The 22,195-nt window shown below is 36.0% G+C and overlaps 1 protein-coding gene across 1 annotated transcript in view; it reads left to right on the forward strand.

The window, feature by feature from the left end:
• Window positions 1-22,195, forward strand: part of UBE2W (ubiquitin conjugating enzyme E2 W) — a 74,980-nt gene that overhangs the window by 37,911 nt on the left and 14,874 nt on the right. The window contains exons 2-4 of the mRNA XM_040487575.1: window positions 1,487-1,578; window positions 7,824-7,926; window positions 18,109-18,264. Of these exons, the coding sequence (XP_040343509.1) occupies window positions 1,487-1,578; window positions 7,824-7,926; window positions 18,109-18,264 (351 nt within the window). The remainder of the gene's footprint in view (window positions 1-1,486; window positions 1,579-7,823; window positions 7,927-18,108; window positions 18,265-22,195) is intronic.

Here is a 22,195-nt window from a genome sequence, read left to right on the forward strand (position 1 = left end):
TTCTTGGCCACTTTAAGAGCCATTTAGGAATTTAGAATTTTTTTTTTTTTTTAACATTTAGTGATTTATTATCAATGTTTTTCAGCATATTCTAGACCCTGGGGATGCTGTGATCAAAAACATGGTCTGTCCTCATTGTGAGGTGAGAGCCAAACAAATGTAGGAGGTAATTGCAGAAAGGCCACAGAGACCAAAGTAAAGGTGTGGTAGTCCACAGATACCTGCTTGTGGGCCAAGTGTGTGTGCCTATTAATAAGTTCTTTTCCAGTGATTCTCAACAGAGAAGGCAGGAGGTTTTTTTGTTTGTTTGTTTTTTATTTCTTTATTTTGAGAGAGAGAGAGAGAGAGAGAGAGAGAATGAATCCCAAGTAGGCTCTGCACTATCAGCACACAGCCAGACATGGGGCTCAAACTCATGAACGGTGAGATCATGACCTGAGCCAAAATCAAGAGTTGGTCGCTTAACCGACTGAGCCACCTAAGTGCCGCGAGAAGGGAGGATTTTTCCAATCTGTAGTGGTATTGGATGCTGTTAAATTTACTTAAAGGCATCATAAACTGAAAAGGTCTAGAAATATTTGTTAGTGATACTTGATTGTCCAGCAACAGCACAAACTAGCTTTTAAGTAGAGAATTGTTGAGTTCTGAACAGATACCCATTTTGGTCTACTTTATTCCAAGAAAAGATGCTCATTAAGAGTATTTATAATGTTACATGAAATAATTTCTAATACCATGGGTTATTTGATTTTTAAACCCGTAAGTTGCAGGCTTCTATGGTTTTTGTTTTGCTTTGTTGTATACTGATAAAGAATGTCCACTAGTGATAACAGAAGAGTTGAACAGTAAAAACTTATAAACAAGAATGTAAATACATAGTCATTTGGGTTATGTGGAAAAATAACTGCATATCTTGGGCCCAGATATGTTATATTCTGATATTGATAGTTTAAATTATGTGCAGATACCCTATTTAAGAAAACAAATATGGGCTGTAAATTGTAAATTAAATTATTTAAAATGTTTTCAAAAGGCTTTTTGCATGAATGGTTACTTGTATACTTTCTCTGAAAAGCTTGCATGTCTGAAATGACACCTTTTTTAAGGATGATGGAGAACTGTGGTTTTTACAATTGGAAAGCAGTAAAGGAAACAGTGCTGAAACTTTTAAGCACTTAAAACCTAGGCTGAGATCTTGTAACTGTTACAATGGAGTAACAGTGAAGTTTTGTAGGTAGCTGGCTGCTCTTCATAACTAACCACTTTACAGCATCGATGTTTTCAAATATATTTGGAAATCTTTTGATTGTGAATTATGGGACAAGCAATTAAAACTTTGAGAGTGAGGCATACATACAAGGTGTAAGGGACTTGAAAAGATATGAGCCTATGGAGGAAATTTAATCAAGGATTTCATTCTGTGTAGAAGGATATTTATGTTGTCATTTTTCTTAAAGTACAAATTATTATTGATACTCTTTTCTAGAAACGATTGCAGAAAGAACTGTTGGCTTTGCAAAATGACCCACCTCCCGGAATGACTTTAAATGAAAAGAGTGTTCAAAATTCAATTACACAGTAAGTAGTTAATTTATTATTATTATTATTATTACTTAATGTTTACTTATTTTTGAAAGAAAGAGGGCACACATGCACACGAGCTGGGGAGGGGCAGAGAGAGAAGGGGACGGAGGATGTGAAGTGGGCCGACAGTCAGATGTGGGGCTTAAACTCATGAATCATGAGATCATGACCTGAGCCCGAGCTGAAGTCAGATGCTTGACCTACTGAGCCACCCAGGTGTCCTGGTAGTTAATTTTTGAAGTACTTACGTGTTTCATTTATTAGAGTAATGTATGAATATATACTTACTTTTTTAATGTAGAATTTTCATATTTAATTCCACTCTCTTCTATCGAGATAAACAAATAGATCTTATTCTATGCATTTATATATACAATTTGGTGTTATGTAATATCATATACATTATATATAATGTATGATTTGTAACCCTTTGTTTTTTAAAACCATATGTTTGATTACTATTTTTTTTTTTTTTTTTTTTTTTTTTTAGTGTTTATTTTTGAGAGAGGGACAGAGTGCGAGCAGGGCAGGGGCAGAGAGAGAGAGGGAGACAGAGAATCAGAAGCAGGCTCTGGGCTGTGAGCTGTCAGCACAGAGCCCAACACAGGGCTCAAACTCATGAACCGTGAGATCATGACCTGGGCCGAAGTCAGACGCTTAAAACAACTGAACCACCCAGGTGCCCCTGATTAGTAGTTTTTAAAATGTCTCTTGCTAAGAAGGCAGCATTTAAAAACTTAGGTCTGTCTTCATTTATGAAATGATCTTCATCTTAAATAACACAATTTGGCATGAAGTTGTTTATCACAGTTTTCAAAACCACATGTAAAAGTTTAAAGAGAGTAATAGTCAAGAGGTGTCTGCATCCCATGAACACAGTAGTTGCCCTGTACAGAAGGGTAAATAAATGAATGTCAGACCCTCACCAACCTCTTTTAATAGATAAGAAACTTCTTCATGAGGATGAAAAAGTGAAGCATGAAAGGAAGACACAGAAATATTCTAATTCCCCTCCTTCCTTGGGAGTAAAGAAGTGAAATCTTTTCCCAGATACAATACCAAGAAGGGTAGAGAGATATGTGTCCTCTTGCATAAAAATGAGCATTTGAATTAGTTTGAAACATTTTCAAGGTTATCACTTTAAGTCTCCAACCCTGTGTAGTCTATTTTTTACCACTCCGTTGATTTAATATTTTATTAGACAAGGGTAAATGTTCTGAAATGGGGGGGGGGGGGTAGGGGTGGAATTTAAAATAATTAAACCTCCTCTTAAAAAAAAAAAAAAAAACTCCAAAAACATAAAAGGGATAGGAGGCAACAAAATAAAAGTATACTGTAGACCAAGTTGTAGGGCAAAAACTTAGTGATAGTCTAGGTCCAGAGAGCAAAAGTGACCAAAATTCATGGACTAGGGCACCTGTATGGCTCAGTCAGCCAAGTGTCTAACTCTTGATTTCAGCTCAGGTCATGATCTCATGGTTCATGGGATCAAACCCCACTGTCAGCATAGAGCCTGTTTGGGATTCTCTCCTTTCTCTCTCCCCCTCTTTCTCAAACAAACATGTAAAAGAAAAAAATTCATGGGCATATTTATCTTTTTAGAGAAACAGTTTTGGTTACCTTTGACTTTGATACTTGAGTCAGTACTTAAGACAGAAGTCAAGCCTTTTAAGAACAGGGATATGAAGAATGGATCTACTGATGGTTGGATGGATATTGATGTTTGAAAATGTAGTGTAGATTTCTATCTCTATAACAATCATTTTAAAACATTGCTGGGTTCGCAAGTATTTTTAGGTTCCCTGCAAAACTGAGCAGAAGATACAGAGATTTCTCATATATCCTCTGCTCTCACAAACGCAGTCTCCCCCATTATCAACATCTTGTCCCCAGAGTGGTATATTGGTTATAATTGATGAATTATGATTGACACATCATAATCACGCAGAGTCTGTAGTTTACATTGTAATTCATTCTTGATGTTTCTAAGGATTTGGGCAAATGTACAGTGACCTGCATTATCATTATGGTATCATACAGAATGTTTTCATTGGCCTAAAAATCCCCTGTGCTCCAGCTATTCATCACCTCCCCCAACCACTGATCTTCTTACTTTCTCTGTAGTTTTCCCTTTCTCAGAATGTCATATAGTTGGAACCATACAGTAAGTAGCCTTTCAGATCTCTTTTACTTAGTAATATGCATTTAAGGTTCTTCCATTTCTTTTTGTAACTCTCAATTGATTTTTCATTTCCATCAAACAAAATTTGAAAATGGAATGTATGGCATTTGTTCTGTATAATTATGTGATTTTTTTTTTGTTGTTCTGTGTAATTAAACAGAATATATTCCATTTTCATTGGTAATAAGTGCTTCCTCTTTCAGTCTTTTTTTGGTGGGGCAGGAGGACTACACAACACAATGATTTATAAAATGTTAATGGAATGTTCTGCATTAAAAAAAAATTTTTTTTTAATGTTTATTTATTTTCAAGAAACAGAGTGCAAGTGGGGGAGGGGCAGAGAGAGAAGGAGACGCTGTCAGCACAGAGCCTGACGCGGGGCTCAAACTCTTGAATCATGAGATCCTGACCTGAGCCGAAGTCAGACCCTCAACTGACTGAGCCACCCAGGCGCCCCTGTTTTACATTTTTATAAATGGAAACATTTGTATCAAGTAATTATACCATATTATATTATAACTACCAAAACAGCAGTGTCTTTGTTGCAGGATAAACCTGTCATTTAGAGAGGTTTGTCAGGCAGTTTTTTTTTTTTAATAATTTATTGTAAATCAATCACAAAAGTTTTATATCTTTATCTTCCAGGATCTATAAATACTCTTAAAAAATTCTATCTTAAAATATGTGTTTAAATGGGATAAGAATTATAACGAAAGCACATTAAGCTTTCTGGAAGACAGTTTGGTGGCATATATTAAGATATTTAAAAATGAGAGTGTCATATCCTTTGACCTAAGAAATAAACCCATGCTGTCTTAAGGAAGGAACAGAGATACAGAAAGATTAGCCCAGGGGCACCTGGTTGGCTCATTCAGTAGAACATGCCACTCTTGATCTCTGGGTTATGAGTTTAAGCCCCATGTTGGTGGACATAGGGCTTATTTAAAAAAACAAAATTAACTTAGAACTAACTATACTTCTTTCAACATTACTATTTCTGGGGACAATTTGGAAACAATGTAAATATCTATAATTGGGAAATGGTTTCTCAGTGAAATGGCATCCCCTGAGTTACAGCTGATAGCATGAAACACAAAAATTTTGTATAGTCCTAATTACCTGTGAAAATCCTTAGAGAGGCAATATTGGTATGTATCCTGTCTTAATATATCCAACAGAGCTGGTTTTTCCTCCAGAAGGGAATAGTTGGTTGTTTTTTTTTGTTAGTAGGAGTTATGAATGCATGAAAAATACCTGTCTAAACATTAGAATCCTAGAACAATAGTTATTCACAGGAAGTTAAGAACTGAAACTTCTCCCATATTCATCCTCAGAGGCATGTACCCATAATTGGAATCATAAACACTGGTGATTTGAATGTATATAAGTGTGCACATAATTCAACTATTAGATGTCAATATCATAGATAAAGAAACTACAAAATGACTAGAATGAAACGTACCCCAAAAATTTCTACAGTGATTATCTTTGGGCGACTTTTGTTTATTTATACCTTTCTAAATTTTCTGTGGTGAACAAACATGCATTACTTTTTTAATTAGCAAAAGTTATTTAAAATTACCCTGTACAGGGGCACCTGGGTGGCACAGTCGGTTAGGCGTCCGGCTTCAGCCAGGTCACGATCTCGCGGTCCGGGAGTTCGAGCCCTGTGTGGGCTCTGGGCTGATGGCTCAGAGCCTGGAGCCTGTTTCCGATTCTGTGTCTCCCTCTCTCTCTGCCCCTCCCCCGTTCATGCTCTGTCTCTCTCTGTCCCAAAAATAAATAAACGTTGAAAAAAAAATTTTAAATTACCCTGTACAGTGTTGAAAATTATGCCTTCTTTGACCGATCTCACCCAGGTATTGGAAGGATTACTGAGATATTTGCTTAGCTATTATTTAAAAGCTGTGTTTATGGGGTGCCTGGGTGGCGCAGTCGGTTAAGCGTCCGACTTCAGCCAGGTCACGATCTCGCGGTCCGTGAGTTCGAGCCCCGCGTCAGGCTCTGGGCTGATGGCTCAGAGCCTGGAGCCTGTTTTCAATTCTGTGTCTCCCTCTGTCTCTGCCCCTCACCGGTTCATGCTCTGTGTCTCTCTGTCCCCAAAATAAATAAATGATGAAAAAAAAAAATTAAAAAAAAAAAAAAAAAAAAGCTGTGTTTGGATAGATCACATGTAAATTTGTGGTACATTATATCCTAAAATTTGCCTTTAAACAGAAGGAAAGGGCACCAGGAAGTCCTCTGATTTTTCCTTGGAATAATCACTGCATAGTGGATGTCAAGATAGCTAGAAAGGACCCAGTTTTTAAAGAGAATAGATTTTTGTTTTTAATGCAGTTTATGCATTATACATTTTCTCAACGTTTTTATTCATTTTTGAGACACGGAGTGTGAGTGGGGAGGGGCACAGAGACACACACACACACACACACACACACACACACACACACACACACACAAAATCTGAAGCAGGCTCCAGGCTCTGAGCTGTCAGCACAGAGCCCGACTTGGGGTGGGGTGGGGGGGCTCGAACTCACGAACCATGAGATCATGACCTGAGCCGAAGTCAGACGCTTAACTGACTGAGCCACCCAGGTATCCCTGCATTATATTTAATTTACTGCGTACTGGTTCTAATATCAGGAAAGTGCTATGCGATTTATGTTTCCAACACTTTGAGATGAATATCTATTTTCAATGAAATTTTAACTTGTTTTTAATACCAATTTTACAATTGAAATAGTTCAAACAAGAGAGGTAAAACAGCTTACTCATGGCCACACAGCTAAAGGACAGACCTGTGTAATTTCATGATAAAATATTGGCTCTTGGCTTATATTTTTTATTGCCATGTATAGTATTCAACACGCATTCTGAAAATGAATAGCTATGTTCTTAAGGGCCTGTATGTGTTAGCTGATTGCTTTCAGAGAGTAGACACATTTATTATTTTACATACTCTAAAGTCCATAGTATATGGAATCGTGACTAGAACCCCAACCCTGTATTCTCAATATTACTTCCTTTTGTTTCCCTGTACTTAAAGTAGTACATTTTTATACCTAAAAAATTTAAGAGGAAAGGAATTGGCCAGAGAGATAATTAGGAATTCATTCTTATGACTGGTCCATTTTTGCTTCGCAATGTGACTCTATCATCTTTGCCACCATAACCCTTGTTCTACTCCTGTTCCTCCTTTTTTTTTTTTAAAGAGCAAGAGATAGGTGTCTGGCTGGCTTGGTCTGTAGAGCATGCGACTCTTGATCTCAGGGTTTTAAGTTTGAGCACTATGTTGGGTGTAGAGATTACTGAAAAATAAATTAAAAGAGCAAGAGATAAGTGTACAGACTATAATTATAAACAGATTTGTATTCATGATTGTTATATGTGGAAACAAAGTATGCTTGTAAAGAGGCCATAGAAATCTCTTCTAAGTTTTATTAAACAACTGAAACATAAGACGCAAAGGAAAGGCATATAGAGCCTTGAATAGCCATCGGAGTAAGTGGACTGATGTCAGCTTAGCTTCTTTTTCCTGTTTAGTCTTCTCTAGAGTACTGATGAGAAGATGTGTCTAACGGCCATGATTCTCTAGTCGTTGTTGATATCTACTTCCACCATTGTTTCTAAAATGACATCAGAAAGGCAGTTCATTTGTTTCATGTTATCTATAAAATCTTTTCAGTCATTGCAGAAATAGTGTTTCTGCATATGATAAATAGTGTTATAAAAATAGTGTTCCTGCATATAATAATTTCTGCATAAAATAAAGAGCACAGGCTTTAATGTCAGCACACTTGAGTTGGGTTTTATTTTGTGTTTTTAGACCTGGGTTAAAATTTGGCCCTGTCCTCTGCTAGTTGTCTGACTTTGATCTGGTTAAATAACCCTTGAGTGTCAGAGAAGGGAATAGGGCGAGGGAGTTAATGTGCAGTAGGATGAAACGTGCTGTTGCAAGCTAATGCCTGGCATAGAGGAAGTCTTCGGTGTTCCTTTTCTCTTTCTCATCCCAATTCCTCTTATCTGAAGTTTTTAAATTTTTTTTTTCCTGTTCTAGGTGGATTGTAGACATGGAAGGTGCACCAGGTACCTTATATGAAGGAGAAAAATTTCAACTTCTATTTAAGTTTAGTAGTCGATACCCTTTTGACTCTCCTCAGGTAACTGCCTTGCTTTTTAACATTTTATTGTGTTTTTAGATTATAGCAAAATACTAAATTAGTGACTTTTTACTAAATACAAACTTAAAAAAAGAAATCCATTATAATTATGTAAGTAGATTTGTTCCTTTTTCTTATTTGTAATATAATCAAGATCTTAGGAACATTTACTTTATTGAGATTAGGACTTTGCTTTTGTACTTCCAAGAAGTTAACATTGTTCTTATTCATAGATGTTAGTGGAAAAGGGTTTGGAAATCTAACCTAGGCCCAGGGGTTGTGGGAGAATTTAACATTTTGGAATACCTGGAGGCACTTATTTCTAAATAAGATGATAGAATAATTGTGAGGAGGCAGTGCTTTGTTGAAAGGAACACTTTCTTGATTTTGCATTAACATGCTGTCTTTGTAGGCTTTTAGTACTGTAAAGATAGAACATATTACAAGATGTTGAATATCTAAACATAAGCCCTAAATCTGATCATTATAATTTGAGGCACAGTTAGTTTAGGTAATGGGTTAATACTTAGACAAATGATAATGGTGATAGAACTTTTTTTTGAGAGCTGTTTAACTGGTGAATGATTAATCCTTGGAAGTTAGAGAAAAGGAGACTCTAGGATGGCGTCCACATTGCTGGCTTGGAAGATGGGTGAATGAGTTACTAGTGGCAAAATGTTAAGACTTAATGCCAACTGTGTCTCATATTGCTGGATAATGAGGTTATGGATAATGAAATTTCCCAAATACCTAAAATTCAACACTTGAAGTGCTAAAATATGTTATTTTTGAGGAAAATCATATTTTATTGCCACTTTAAATAGAATATACCTAACAGTGCTCTTGGCCATGTAGGGGTACAGATGGAAGCCAGTTATTGTATTGTGCTATAAATAAAGAGGTCATTGTTTTAAGGCACAGAATTAAATGGAACTGGACTCCTTGAGTGCTACAGTTTTTTAATGTGAGCAGAAAATTAAGATAAGCTTATTTTTATTATTTCATAAAAAATAAAGCCAAGGGTAATGACCTTTAGGCCTCTATAATAAGCACCTGTAGACTATGATCAGAAACCAAAGCAAACATCTTCTTTCTCTCTAGAAAACCATCTTCACCTTTTGTTGCCTTTTGGCTTATCAGCATCATTTCAGATTGTTAATGCTTAAAGGCAGTGTGGTCTCAGGTATTCCCTTCTCACCTTCAACTTGTTCTACTTCACTTCAGCTAAGTTTGTGGAAGGTATATGAAGGAAGAATGTGATTTATGAACTCCAAAATGTTGACTAGAGGGATATTGGAGAAGGCTTACTCCAGGAGCCCACAGATTGTTTTATCATGTTTTATCAGAGGAAGATAATATTTCTATAAATAGGAACCAAGGCAAAAGTGTCCTCTAAACTCTCTCCTTAGCATTTAATTCTAAATCAAATATCACTCTGCAGCATCATTTGAATTTCATCTTGAATATTTCTGTAAGTTAGAACATATATAATGAATTCTATCATATCTCAAAATTTTTTTTTGTCCTTCCCTGGTTTGACTTCTGCCCACTTTTCTGATTCTTCTGATTTGGGATTCTTTATTCACTACCCCCGATACTTCTCACTCTTTTCTGTAATGTCTTCAACCATCTTAAGCGGCTAACTCCCAGATCTACAGTTATGTGTACAACCTCTTCCTGAGGTTTAATTTCACACCCTTGTTGGATATTGCTACTTAAGTACCTCCAGATGTCTCAAATTTAACACTTTAAACTCAATCTTTTCCAATAATAAAATAAGAAAAAAAATTTTTTTCCTTGGGTTATCGTCCGTCTGTCTGCTTTTGTTGAAATTCTTTTCTTCACCATTAAATGCAGCTTTTGAGGTCCTTTTGCAGTGCTTAAGTCAGTCCCTTCTTATCTTACAGTGAGTGGTGTACTCCCAAGTTTCCATCTTTCATGCGGGCTATTATGTAATAGCCTCTAGTTCTTTCCACCCCCCACCATCCTTTGACAGTGCTGCTAGATTTCTCTGAAGGTGCAATTACCTCATTGGTTTGCACAGACACACAACACTACCACCACTACTACAACAATCCCTATCCTCCAACATAAAACTTGTAATGCTTCTTTATTTTCTGTGAAGTCAAGTCTGAAAACTCTTTAGCTTAGTGTTCAAGTACAAACTTAACCATTTCAGCCTCACATTTACCTCCATGACTTCTATGTAGTAATATTTGTATCATATTTTCTACTGTAAATTCCATTCTGATTTTGTCTTGTAACAGCTCTAATGAAGTGGTTAGGGAAGATGGATTCATTCTCGTAAGTGAAGAAAGTGAAGTCTATAGAAGTAAAATGTCTTGTTCATGGTTTAAAAGCTAACTTGTAGGATAGTCAAGACTTAAAACCCAAGTTACCTCTTTCCATGCTGCCAATTAGGTCTGAGTACCAGAATGGGGAAAATGCCTATTTATCTAGACAGTAATATTATCTCTAAAAGTGAAGGATTGTATATAGAATGATAACTTTGAAAGCTCTGGTCAGTTGTTCCCAGTCTTTTGGACTGTGGGGATTCCTTTTTTTCTTTTTTTTTTTCCCCATTCTTCTCATGGTTTTTATTCAACATTGATTTATTCAACGTGTGTGTGTGTGTGTGTGTGTGTGTGTGTGTGTGTGTGTGTATGTTTTTTAATCCAAGTTAGTTAACATATAGCATAATACTGGTTTCAGGAATAGAATTTAGTGATTCATCACTTACATACAACACCCAGTGCTCATCACAAGTGCCCTCCTTAATGCCCATTACCCATTTAGCCCATCCTCCCACCCAGCACCCCTCCAGCAACCCCTAGTTTGTTCTCTGTATTTAAGAGTCTCTTTTTGCCTCCCTCTCTGTTTTTATCTTATTTTTCCTTCCCTTCCGCTATGTTCATCTGTTGAGTTTGTGAAATTCCACATATGAGTGAAATCATATGTCTTGACTGATTTATTTCGCCTAACATAGTATACTCTAGTTTATCCACGTTGTCGCAAATGGCAAGGTTTCATTCTTTTTGGTTGCAGAGTAGTATTCCATTGTGTATATAGACACCACATCTTCTTTGAGGATTCCTTTTTAACATCACTCCACAGAAGCTGTGTATTCTAGTATCCATGATTGAGAAGAGCTGCTCTAAGTCTAGTAATACTTTAAAATTATTTTTTTAGTTTTTATTAATCACATCGTCTATATGATTATAAAATAATTATAATGGTCTAACAGTCAGTTGCTTGATGTGCATATCAACTTTGAGGTTTTCCAATAACTGAAACTTTCCATTGGTCTATTGCCCTGGGGAAGTGATTAGAACCACTCTAGGGCAGTAAAATTCCTCATTCACCACAGATTTTATTTGATGAGACCCAGAAACACTGGGACTTGCTGGAAAATTAGTTTTTGAATATTAATTTAGTACTGAATATACCACTACTAACAAAAGTAGAATTTGGGAAAATAAACCTAAAATAAGCCAGTCTGTTGTGAGCTTAGTACTTTTGCATCTGTAAGTTAGATCTTTAAGACTGTATTAACTTTATAGTCTTTTGTGTTTTCTTTCCCTACTAGTTGCTCATATATCTCGCTTTATAGTGAAAAAGCTGCCTGTCTAAACAGGTTTTTGGCCCGGTCATTTGCTTTAAAAGAAACAATAACGACAACAAAACCTTTTTATATTGGGAGCAGAGATGAGGCACTTTTCCCTCACTGTTTTCTGCTAATGTGCACTTACCATCAGCCATACAGAAAATAAAATATCTTTCTGTATTATATTGTTTTTCTGTGCTAGGATCCAGGTAAGTGATTGGTTGGTTTTGAATTAATGGGTATTTAAACATGAATTATGTGCCAAATACTGTGCTCTGTCCTTGAGAGATAAAAAAGAGTACAGAAATTAAAAGGCATCGGGCCTGCCTTTAATAACTGGTTAGGTATGTGGATAGTCAGACACAAATTAATTCATTCTGTAAGGGGTGGAGGGCATAGGTATGAGAGATAATTTGGGCTGGAGGGTCCATCATAAATGGTGTACGACATTTATATCCCATTGTAAGAATTTTGACTTTTACTCAGAATGAGATGAAAAATCTTTGAATATTTTGAGCAGAGGAATGACATGATCCTACTTAAAAGGAAAAATGTGGCTATTGTGTGGCACATTGATTGTTGGGTGTACAAGAGTACAGGGAGACCAGACTACTATTGCATTAATCCAGGTGAGAGGTGATGGTGGCTTGCACCAGAAGGGTAGCAGTGGAGACTATGGAAGGTGGCCATATTTTGGACCTTTAAAGGTTGAGCGAACAGGATTTGCTCATGAATTGAGGAATATGAATGAGGGAAAGGAGACAGAGAAGACTTCCACAACTTTTGACCTAGGCAACTAGATGGACCATAAATTGAAGTATGAATTGTATGCTTTGGGAGCAAAAGAGAAAGCAGTGACCAATTTAGATTAAGATGAGGAGACAGAAAAACCTGTTTGTACTGGGACTTAAAGTACAGGAAGAATTTATGTCAAAAGTGGAGCAAGTCACAAGAAGACGTGGCCTCTTTTGAGATTTGTGAGCAAATATAGTTTTATGTATAGATGCTGGAGGGCTGTGGGAGAAGATGAAAAAGGAAGGATGTTTTGGGGTTTATCCAAGAAAGTCTTGCAGTATGAAGGATTTGGAGATTTATCTCGAAGGAATTGGGAGGTATGGTCACCTCTCCATCCAAACTGTGAAGTCCTCAAGTTTAGTGTCTAGTGTTTTGCTTCTTTTCCTTTCTACTTCGTCACATTAGCAGCCCTTCTGTTCCAAATATCTATGATCTTATACCGTCTTTCTCTGTCAAAACATCCCATTTGAATGCAATGAAACTGAAACACATCTATATTATCTTGCAAATGTCCTGGTTATACCTTGTTTTTAATTAAGCTTTTCAACTCTAATTTTTTTTGAAGAAATTTTAGGCATTTTAGAAATAGGTGGGGAAGTATTTTTTTAGGGGGAAGAGAACACTGTACTTGGTCCTGAAACCATACTGATGCTAAAAGTGGTGCTGGAAATATACTTGCCTTGATTACAAAGCTTTAGAAACACTGGGGCAGGTCGCTTTCTCCTTATCCTTATCCCCCTTCCTATTCATGCCCCCTCAACATGGACCCTTTCGTTCTGTTGCTCAAGACTCCTTCATTGAAGAGATCCAGAAACTATTTTCATAGTGTTCTCATAGTGTGATTCTCCTTGTTCTTTCATGTGAAGGGGGTTAAGCTTTCCAAAGTTTTAAATAACCATTTTTATTGCTTTAAGTTGTCTAGCATCTAGGATACCTGATGAGGAAAAAGTGAACAGTGAACCCTATTTGTTGAAGTCTGGTAAAGCAGAGGGAAGATAAATGAAGAGGAGTGGTAGGCTAGAAGAAGACAGCTTGTAAAGGAGAGAGAATGTACCATCCAGGGAACCCAAGTTTAGTTTCATTGTATCCAGGAATTTTGTCTGTGTAATACTTGAACTACTTGATGCTACTAATACATATTAAATGACTAAAAGGGGAGCATTGAATTAAAAACTATGCTAAAACTCCAAATCTCCAGTTATTATTGTCAGATATTTACCATTTGTGCTAGCCTGCCTCTATCATACATTATGAATAATTACATATCTGATTCCAACAAACTTTGCTTTTATGTTCAATTTCTATAGTTGCCCATTGAGTCTTGTCATCTACTTACAGTTTTAATAAGAGAAAACATTTCCTTATATTGTTCCTAGGGAAATCTTTGTATCCATTTTGTAGATTGGCTTTTATATTTTATAGCCTGTTTTGTACTACTTATTTTTTTTTTTTAATTTTTTTTTTTTCAACGTTTATTTATTTTTGGGACAGAGAGAGACAGAGCATGAACGGGGGAGGGGCAGAGAGAGAGGGAGACACAGAATCGGAAGCAGGCTCCAGGCTCTGAGCCATCAGCCCAGAGCCCGACGCGGGGCTCGAACTCACAGACCGCGAGATCGTGACCTGGCTGAAGTCGGACGCTTAACCGACTGCGCCACCCAGGCGCCCCTGTACTACTTATTCTTGTCATGTATTTTGACCTAGTTTGACACTATATTAGGTTACTCTCTAATTAGTTGCAGAACATTAGTGTGAACTCAGTAGTATATGCCTTCCTTGTGGTCAGATCTCAGTATTTGTGGGCTCATTCAGTATCGACTTGATGTTTGGAAATCCTAATGTACTAGTACCACGAATTTCATATTAGAAACAGGTACCTAATTTCCATTCTTTATTTTGTCACTGTCAATGGCTTTCATTCTCAGATTAGTAGTTTTATGAAAGACACTACATTTGGTACCAAAAGTTACCCAGGGGTTGGCTTGCTTAAAACTTTAGGTTAGATGTGCTTACTTACCTCCAAAATTATGTGGATTCTGAGCATAGTTTTCTTAGATCGCACCTACTGTGGAAAATACACCATAATGATAGATGTTTGGAAATTTAGAGATGTCTGAGGACTGTTTCTTATGCAGACTCAGAACTTCAGATGTGATTCACGTGCATTAGATCTAAAATCATTAGATCTAAAATCATGGCTTTTTTCCCATAAAACAGCTTAGTCTTTAAAATCTGTACTTCCATTTGATAGTTTGGTTTATGCAGTAGGGAGTGTGTGCAGTCTCTGTTAACTGTTTATATGCTAAATTTGAATTTGAATAAATTATTTAAAAAATAAATAACTTTTAAAATAAAGAAATTAGCAATGTTCTTATTCCCTTTTGTTTCAAATTCATTGTATTCAGTTGTCTTCTTAAATCTGTTTTGGTTTTGTCAGTTACTTGGGATTCCCCTCAAAAAGTTTTTTTTAATTCTGAAAACAGCTCTTCATCTCTTAAATGTTCAGAACTTGCTTGGCTGCAGTTAAATAACTGAAATGTCCATTTCCTCCTTTGGATTGTACTGTGTGTTAAATAAATGAAGATGGTTAAGAGCATGATCTAAAAGAAATTCAGCCTTGGTTACTTTCCCCATCACATGCAAAGAACCAGAATCGCAGAGTTTAAAACTGTCTGTGGAAGCTGCTTACTAGCCTTTTTACATGAATAAGCTGTTGAAAAAAGTTTTTTCTTTTATTTCAGGGGTTCATCCTGGAATGCCAGTTACATCTGGCATGTAAACTCAGCCTTTCCATGTTTAGGCAAACTTCTAAAATTCTGTATCTGGCAGGTTAGGTCCTAGGGGCTATCTTAATATGTGCAGCTTATTGATTCCGCTGTTTTAGGCTGGCTGCATTGGCCCTGCATGCAGCATGTTAAAAAGCCCCAGCTTTTTTTTTTTTTTTTTAAAGGTTTATTGAGATCTGATTAAGTTTATTACTTCAGTTCCCTTAGAGTTCAGAGCTGTTTCTGTCTTGATTTCTGGCTCTCTTCTGTGCTTGTCAGGGTCTGCTGCTCCTGCTGTAGGTGTCTTCTTCTGCATTTCATCCCTTCTCTCCTGATTTCCTTGTTCATGGGCCCTTCTTGGCTCTCAGGCCAAGTGATTTAGTTTGTAATCCGTTCTAAGAGAAATACTCCTTTCCTTCTGCCTTGTGAATTGGCTATTCGAAGCATGTTGTGATAATCTTTGTATTTTGCTGTGTATTTTCCTTGATGGTCGCTGATGCATGCAAAGAAGATATCTTAGTAGTTCTTCATTTTTTGGTACTTTCAGAGCACTATTCTGTGTGACTTTTTAAAAAGGAGACCTTACTGGAAAAGAACTATCCTTTAAAATATATTTCGTGACCAGGGGATAAGGTCTTGCTTGGGCACTGTTTGTGTTATTACTGAAAATACCCTACTGGCCAAACGGGATTTTGTGGCAGAATGAATCCCCCAGGGCAGATGCATATTCTGTGAGATTATAAACTCCCACTCTAGAAATCTACAACACATTGTGGGAATATCAAATGCATATAATAAACTACATGTTTATAAAAAATAGAATTTAAAATAATCGTGGGTAGACTCAAAAAGTATGGAGCTGCAAGACCATTTAAGCAGTCATTTCCTTTTAGGGTAGCACTTTTTTAGCAAAAAAGTGAATGAAAAGGGTAATAACACTGATAGAGAAAATTGAGATAAATAATATGCTTTAAACACAGCTGTGCCAGAGTCAGGGATTGGGTGGTCTTCTACAATCAGGCAGAGCAAGTAACTTGATATCTCTTTTTTTGAGACTTATTTTTAGTTTCCAGCTTTACTTTAGCTCTTTTCAGTGGAAATGGAGGGTGCATGACCAGAATTTAAAGAAATAAAAATATGCAAATGTGCAAAGTTATTCCTTTGAGAAGAAAATTCCTTTTGTTGTCTTATATTAGCTTCAGCCCAGGCAATGAGTTCCATATGTTAGTAGTATATTTGAAGTGTTAGAGGACTCCTGCTTATGAAAGAGTGCTTTGTAAATGTAAATATTTGTGAAATTATAATAAAGTCAGAATTGTTAGATATTTTAAATAAAAGCAAAAACCCAGCTTATGATAACTTTCCATAACATCCCATATTAAATAATGACATACCTTACCCTAGCCATACTTATTTCACTGGCTTTCTATAAAAGGGAAAATAAGTTATGCCTAGAGTAACAAATACTTCATCAGTTTCTGACATAACTGAAGGTAGGGTTTCTTACTAAGATTTTGTTGTATTCAAGTGTGAGGCAGTTTGTAGGGCTGAGAGAGATTACTGTAAGTCTCTTTTGGGAAGTACTGGTTTATATTTGATGAGCTTTATAAAAATCTCATCATACCTATTGAATCTGTATCTATGAAAGTGGGACTCTTGAATTCTTATTTTTTAACCACGCCTTCAGGTGATTTTTTTTTTTTTTTTTTTAAGGTCAGGTCAGAAATTAGTAATCACTACTAAACAACAGAATAAAAATGGTACATCTTACTGCAGCATAAAATTAATGTAAAGATTGGTGGATTAATTTTTATATCAAAGTAAGTAATTTTTTATGAAGTAACATATATAAGCATTCTTAAATATTAGACTTCTACTTTCTTTGTCCTACTTTGGACTGTGCTTACAGATTCATCAGAATGTATGAATTCATTCTCTTGCCCACTCAGATGCTTAGTGAACATAGGGGTTTTGTTTTTAAATATGGAGTTATGTGTTTATTTTTGTTTTTTTTTAAATACATTTATTATGTATGTATTTATTCAACTTCATTCTTTTTTTTGAGAGAGAGAGAAAATGTACACATGAGTGTAGGAGGGGCAGAGAGAGGATCATAAGCAGGCTTTACACTCAGGGTGGAGCCCCAACGGGGCTGGATCCCACAACCCTGGGATCATGACCTGAGCCAAAATCAAGAGTCGGACGCTCAACCAACTGAGCCACCCAGGTGTCCCAGTGTAGATACGTTTAAGAAGCACTAACAGGATTCTTAATGAATTATTAGGGCAAAGGAGGGAATAATAGATTTATTACCTTTCAAAAAACAGTGCTGAGGCAAGGAAAGTTGGAGAAAGGAAAAATTGTTAGAAGAATTGAGTAGAAGAGGCAGAGAAAAACAAGTAATTGGGAGACTCATTCAACCATTTGTGTGTGTGTGTGTGTGTGTGTGTGTGTGTGTGTGTGTGTGTATGTAGGCACATAGTTATTTGCTGATTAATAAATAGTAATTTGTATCCATCAGAATGGACGAGTGAGTTTAGAGCAGGTGTTATATATAGCAGTCATTTCCTTTTGCATGTAGTACCTTAGGTGATAGCATTGTTACAGGTGGAAGGGGTGCTCCTGTCATCTAGAATTCATGTTGTCCCCAAATTGAATACTTTCATATGATTTCTATATGCAGAGAGCAATGAGTAGAATTTGAAAAAGCATTCTTATAAACATAGTAGTCTTTTGCTAGGCTAAAAATGCATGATTAATTTATGAATTTTTAAAAGGAATTTGTGAAAAATAGTTGAAATAAAAAATAGATGATCTGGGCTTTTCCCTATGTGTACCATTCCCTATGTGCTCATTCATACAGTGAAACCAGTTCTTCGTGAATTGATGAGAATAAACAATGAGCAGTTATTTTTTAGTTGCTTAGTTGGTTTTTAGAATAATAAGTTCTGTGGAGAATATTTTATTTCTTGATAACACAGAATATTTGGGTGTTAATGGAATTTTATTCTTTCTTAGGTCATGTTTACTGGTGAAAATATTCCTGTTCATCCTCATGTTTATAGCAATGGTCATATCTGTTTATCCATTCTAACAGAAGACTGGTCCCCAGCGCTCTCAGTCCAATCAGTTTGTCTTAGCATTATTAGCATGCTTTCCAGCTGCAAAGAAAAGGTAGGACTTTTCAGAATTATTCCAAGTAATATCTGTTCTTTTAGTTTGGGTAAGAAACTATTTTAATATATGGTTTATTTGAAAGACTTAATGCCTTTTATTATGAAGTTATAGGTAATATCATGTTTAGTAATAGATTGGAAAATTACTGTGATAATTTTTCATTCCACGTAGAAGTCAGACATTGTTTTATATTTCTTAAACAGAAAAGTTCTGCAGATTTCTTAAATAATCTGAATTTTATTTCTGTAAGCATACACAGGGCAAATGTGTGCAAGAAATTCTTGCTTCTGGATTTCACAATGGAAAGCCCCAGGAACAAGTTTTCATAGCTCCCTTCTCCACTCTGTTGGCTCCCACCCTATCATCCTCTTTTAGGGAATTTCCCAGGAGCCAGAGCTTTCCTATCATTATGATCATCATAATGACTAGGTTGAAGGAGGAGGATTAGATTACCAGTAGAATTTTCAGGACTTCCCTCTAATTCTCCTTTACTAATCCACAGATCCTGTGTTTGATGGAAGGGCAAAAATTACCAGAAACAAAAATCAAATGAGTCAAACTTAGGATACCCTTTTAAAGTATCTAAATCCTGTGTGCATTTCTGATTTTGTCATTTCTGCCTGAGGGTTAGTGTAGCACAATATTCATATATTTCTATATTTTAAAGACTCTCTTTCTTAAGGGTTTCCTTTTGTATTCGGTTTAAAGGAGAAACAAATTTACCTTATGTATTAGGGGGTCTGTGGGGTTATTTCAGCATTTTTTTTTCCTGTGTTCTCCAAATTCAACTATCATTTTTACTAAATTAGTGTTTAGAGAACTTGAAGGTTAGTAGCTCATTTTTAAATGGTAAGTTCTCTAGACTCTGAAACACCAAGACACTGTTTGCAAAGTAAGTTTCTTGGAATGTTAGTTCCATAAGATGTTTCTTGGTGTTAGTTTTAAAAAAACAAATAGGTTTTTTTTGTTCAAAGAAGTATGGGAAATAATGGTTTAAATTGTATTTTTTAAAAATATGGCATTATAGGGGTGCCTGGGTGGCGCAGTCGGTTAAGCATCCGACTTCAGCCAGGTCACGATCTCACGGTCCGTGAGTTCGAGCCCCGCGTCCGGCTCTGGGCTGATGGCTCAGAGCCTGGAGCCTGTTTCCGATTCTGTGTCTCCCTCTCTCTCTGCCCCTCCCCCGTTCATGCTCTGTCTCTCTCTGTCCCAAAAATAAATAAACGTTGAAAAAAAAAATTAAAAAAAAAAAATATGGCATTATAAGCCCTTAACAGTTTTATATACCTAATATAAGAAAGAAAAAAACTTCCGGCGGTAAACTATTACACCATTAGTTAAAAGGTATATAGCCCCATTCAGGAATATTAAGATGTGCAGAAAAATGTACACCTTAGAATAGAGGAAATAAGGTACATACTATCTAATTGTGGTATGACTTTTAAATTTTTTTTTTCAACGTTTTTATTTATTTTTGGGACAGAGAGAGACAGAGCATGAACGGGGGAGGGGCAGAGAGAGAGGGAGACACAGAATCAGAAACAGGCTCCAGGCTCTGAGCCATCAGCCCAGAGCCTGACGTGGGGCTCGAACTCACGGACCGCGAGATCGTGACCTGGCTGAAGCCGGACGCTTGACCGACTGCGCCACCCAGGCGCCCCATGACTTTTTAATTTAAGTTTCCTCTTTCCCTGTGGGCTTTTTCACATTGCATATAAAGGCTACGCTTGAGCTTTTGTTAACCCCAAGGGCTTTGGAAACAACTCTTAACTCATTTATTGCTTCCATATTTTCTCATCCCCCACACTTCCAATCCCAGCATACATAAAAATTTTTAGGTGTAGAGCAGAGCAGTTTGCAGTTACAAAGACTTCTGTGCCCGTGTTAATGTTTAATGTCTTCAGAAAGGTGAGGCAGTTAAGTATAAAATTTAATAAGAAAAATTGAGACGAACACCAGTGATGTGTGCACGTAACTCTTGCATGTGCCTTGAATTAATTAGCACTTTTTTACATTTTAATGTAATTTAAAATACGTGTAATGATTTACTCTTAAAAGCTAGAAATGACTATATTCTTTACCTCCTTTATCCTTTTCTAATCCTCACTATTCACATTTCAGTTTTCTACTAGTTTTCTTGCATAGTTAGTAAATGACTAATTGTTCCATTTAAATTATTGGCAAGCTATGTTATATAATATAAACTTCATTATATTTAAACAAGATAATAATCTGGAAGCTAGAATTCTGGCCACATTAGTTCTGTGAAATATGAGGAAAATTCAGCAAACATTTCGTAGGTACCTACTAGGTGCTGTTTTTACTGTGTTAAGTACAAGGTTACAAACATGAAGAGGAAACTTGGTTTGAAACTGAGGGGATCTAGCTCCAAACAAGCTTTTAAAAGTCTTTTAACTACTCACCAAAAGCTCTTCTTTTAAAAGAGGTGAATTTGACTCTGTGGCCAATGTGGTGCTGTGAGTTTCACTTTAATATTTGAGTTGAATACAAATTTTAATTTTTACTATAAGCATTTGGGAACTTTGATTTAGTCATAATTCTTTCACTCCAGTTTTCTTTTTCACAGGCAAGAATGGTTCCCTAAACTGAGGGCATTTAAATCCGTTATGTCAGTAGATTTTAGTAGTTAAAAATAATTTCTGATATTGAGAGGGCTTTCAGTAATTTACCATTTATTCTCAGTGCCCTTGTAATATAGATTATCCAAACTTTCCAGCTTGTATTCAGTTCCTAAAACAATTTTGGTAATCCATCTTTTTGTATAGTTACTTTATTTTTCTAAGAACCATGTCTCTGTGATCACTTAGTATTTTGGTTGTATTCTTGACTTAAGCAAATAGAATGAGTGTATTTTCTTCCTTAAACATGTATATATATATATATATATATTTTTTTTTTTTTTTGAAGATTGGGTTCTAGTCAATACACAGAGAAAATGAGTTTATGAAATTTGTTGCAGTGGTAGCAGTTTATTCCACATGAACACAGATTATGACTTTGCAGGACAAACAGCAACAGACCATCTATTCTTTGAGGTAGCCAGGCATCTCATTTCATAATACTAATTTTTCAGGTATTTTCTTAATCTGTGTCAGCAGGGTAATCTTGGGATAGCTGTTTAACATCTTATACTCTACTCTTCCCTTTTGTTAAATCACTATTAACATTGACTTATAAGAGCGTTATAAGGCTCAACTAAGAGCAGAATTCTGTACCTGAGTTATAGAAGTGCCAAATGGACTGCATATCTCCCTTCCTGTTGTCTAGGCAGTCCTGCTCGCCATTAGTTGTTGGTTGGACCTATCATATTACCTACTAACCTGCCCTCAATGGCTTTAGTACAAACTTGACATGTTTCCAAATTTTTGTAGAGAGTCACATATTTGTTTTATGTAACCAGTATCCAACATTTTCAGCGAAATTCCCTTCCATAATCTGTCGTCAGTGTTGTTGGCATCACTTTTCCTGCTATAGCTCCCTTGGAGAGCTGCCATATGTTTCTAATATTATGCTAGTCGGGACATATGTATAGCAGAAATGCCAACATAGCTTTTCCCCTTTTTTTCTTTTTATATATTGTTTGGAAACTGAATCCTTTAGTTTGTCCTTGGTGGTACTATCTTACAGGAAAACCATAATTCTTTGTGGAGGTCTATAAGTTGCTGTTAGTTTCTCAGACAAACCTAGTAAAGTAGACTTCTCTGACTTTTTTTTCTTTTTTTTTTTTTTTTTAATTTCTAGAAGTAATTACTAAATTATTTCTAGGGAGATAAATGAAAGCAAAATTCTTTAAAACCTAATGCTACCACTTTGGGTTAATAGTTGGAACCTAATCCAAATCACACATGCATACCTTTATTTTATTTTATTTTATTTTATTTTATTTTATTTTATTTTATTTTATTTT

Source organism: Herpailurus yagouaroundi, unplaced genomic scaffold, assembly GCF_014898765.1.
Source record: "Herpailurus yagouaroundi ecotype Mexico unplaced genomic scaffold, PumYag 165, whole genome shotgun sequence".
NCBI classification, from domain to species: Eukaryota; Metazoa; Chordata; class Mammalia; order Carnivora; family Felidae; genus Herpailurus; species Herpailurus yagouaroundi.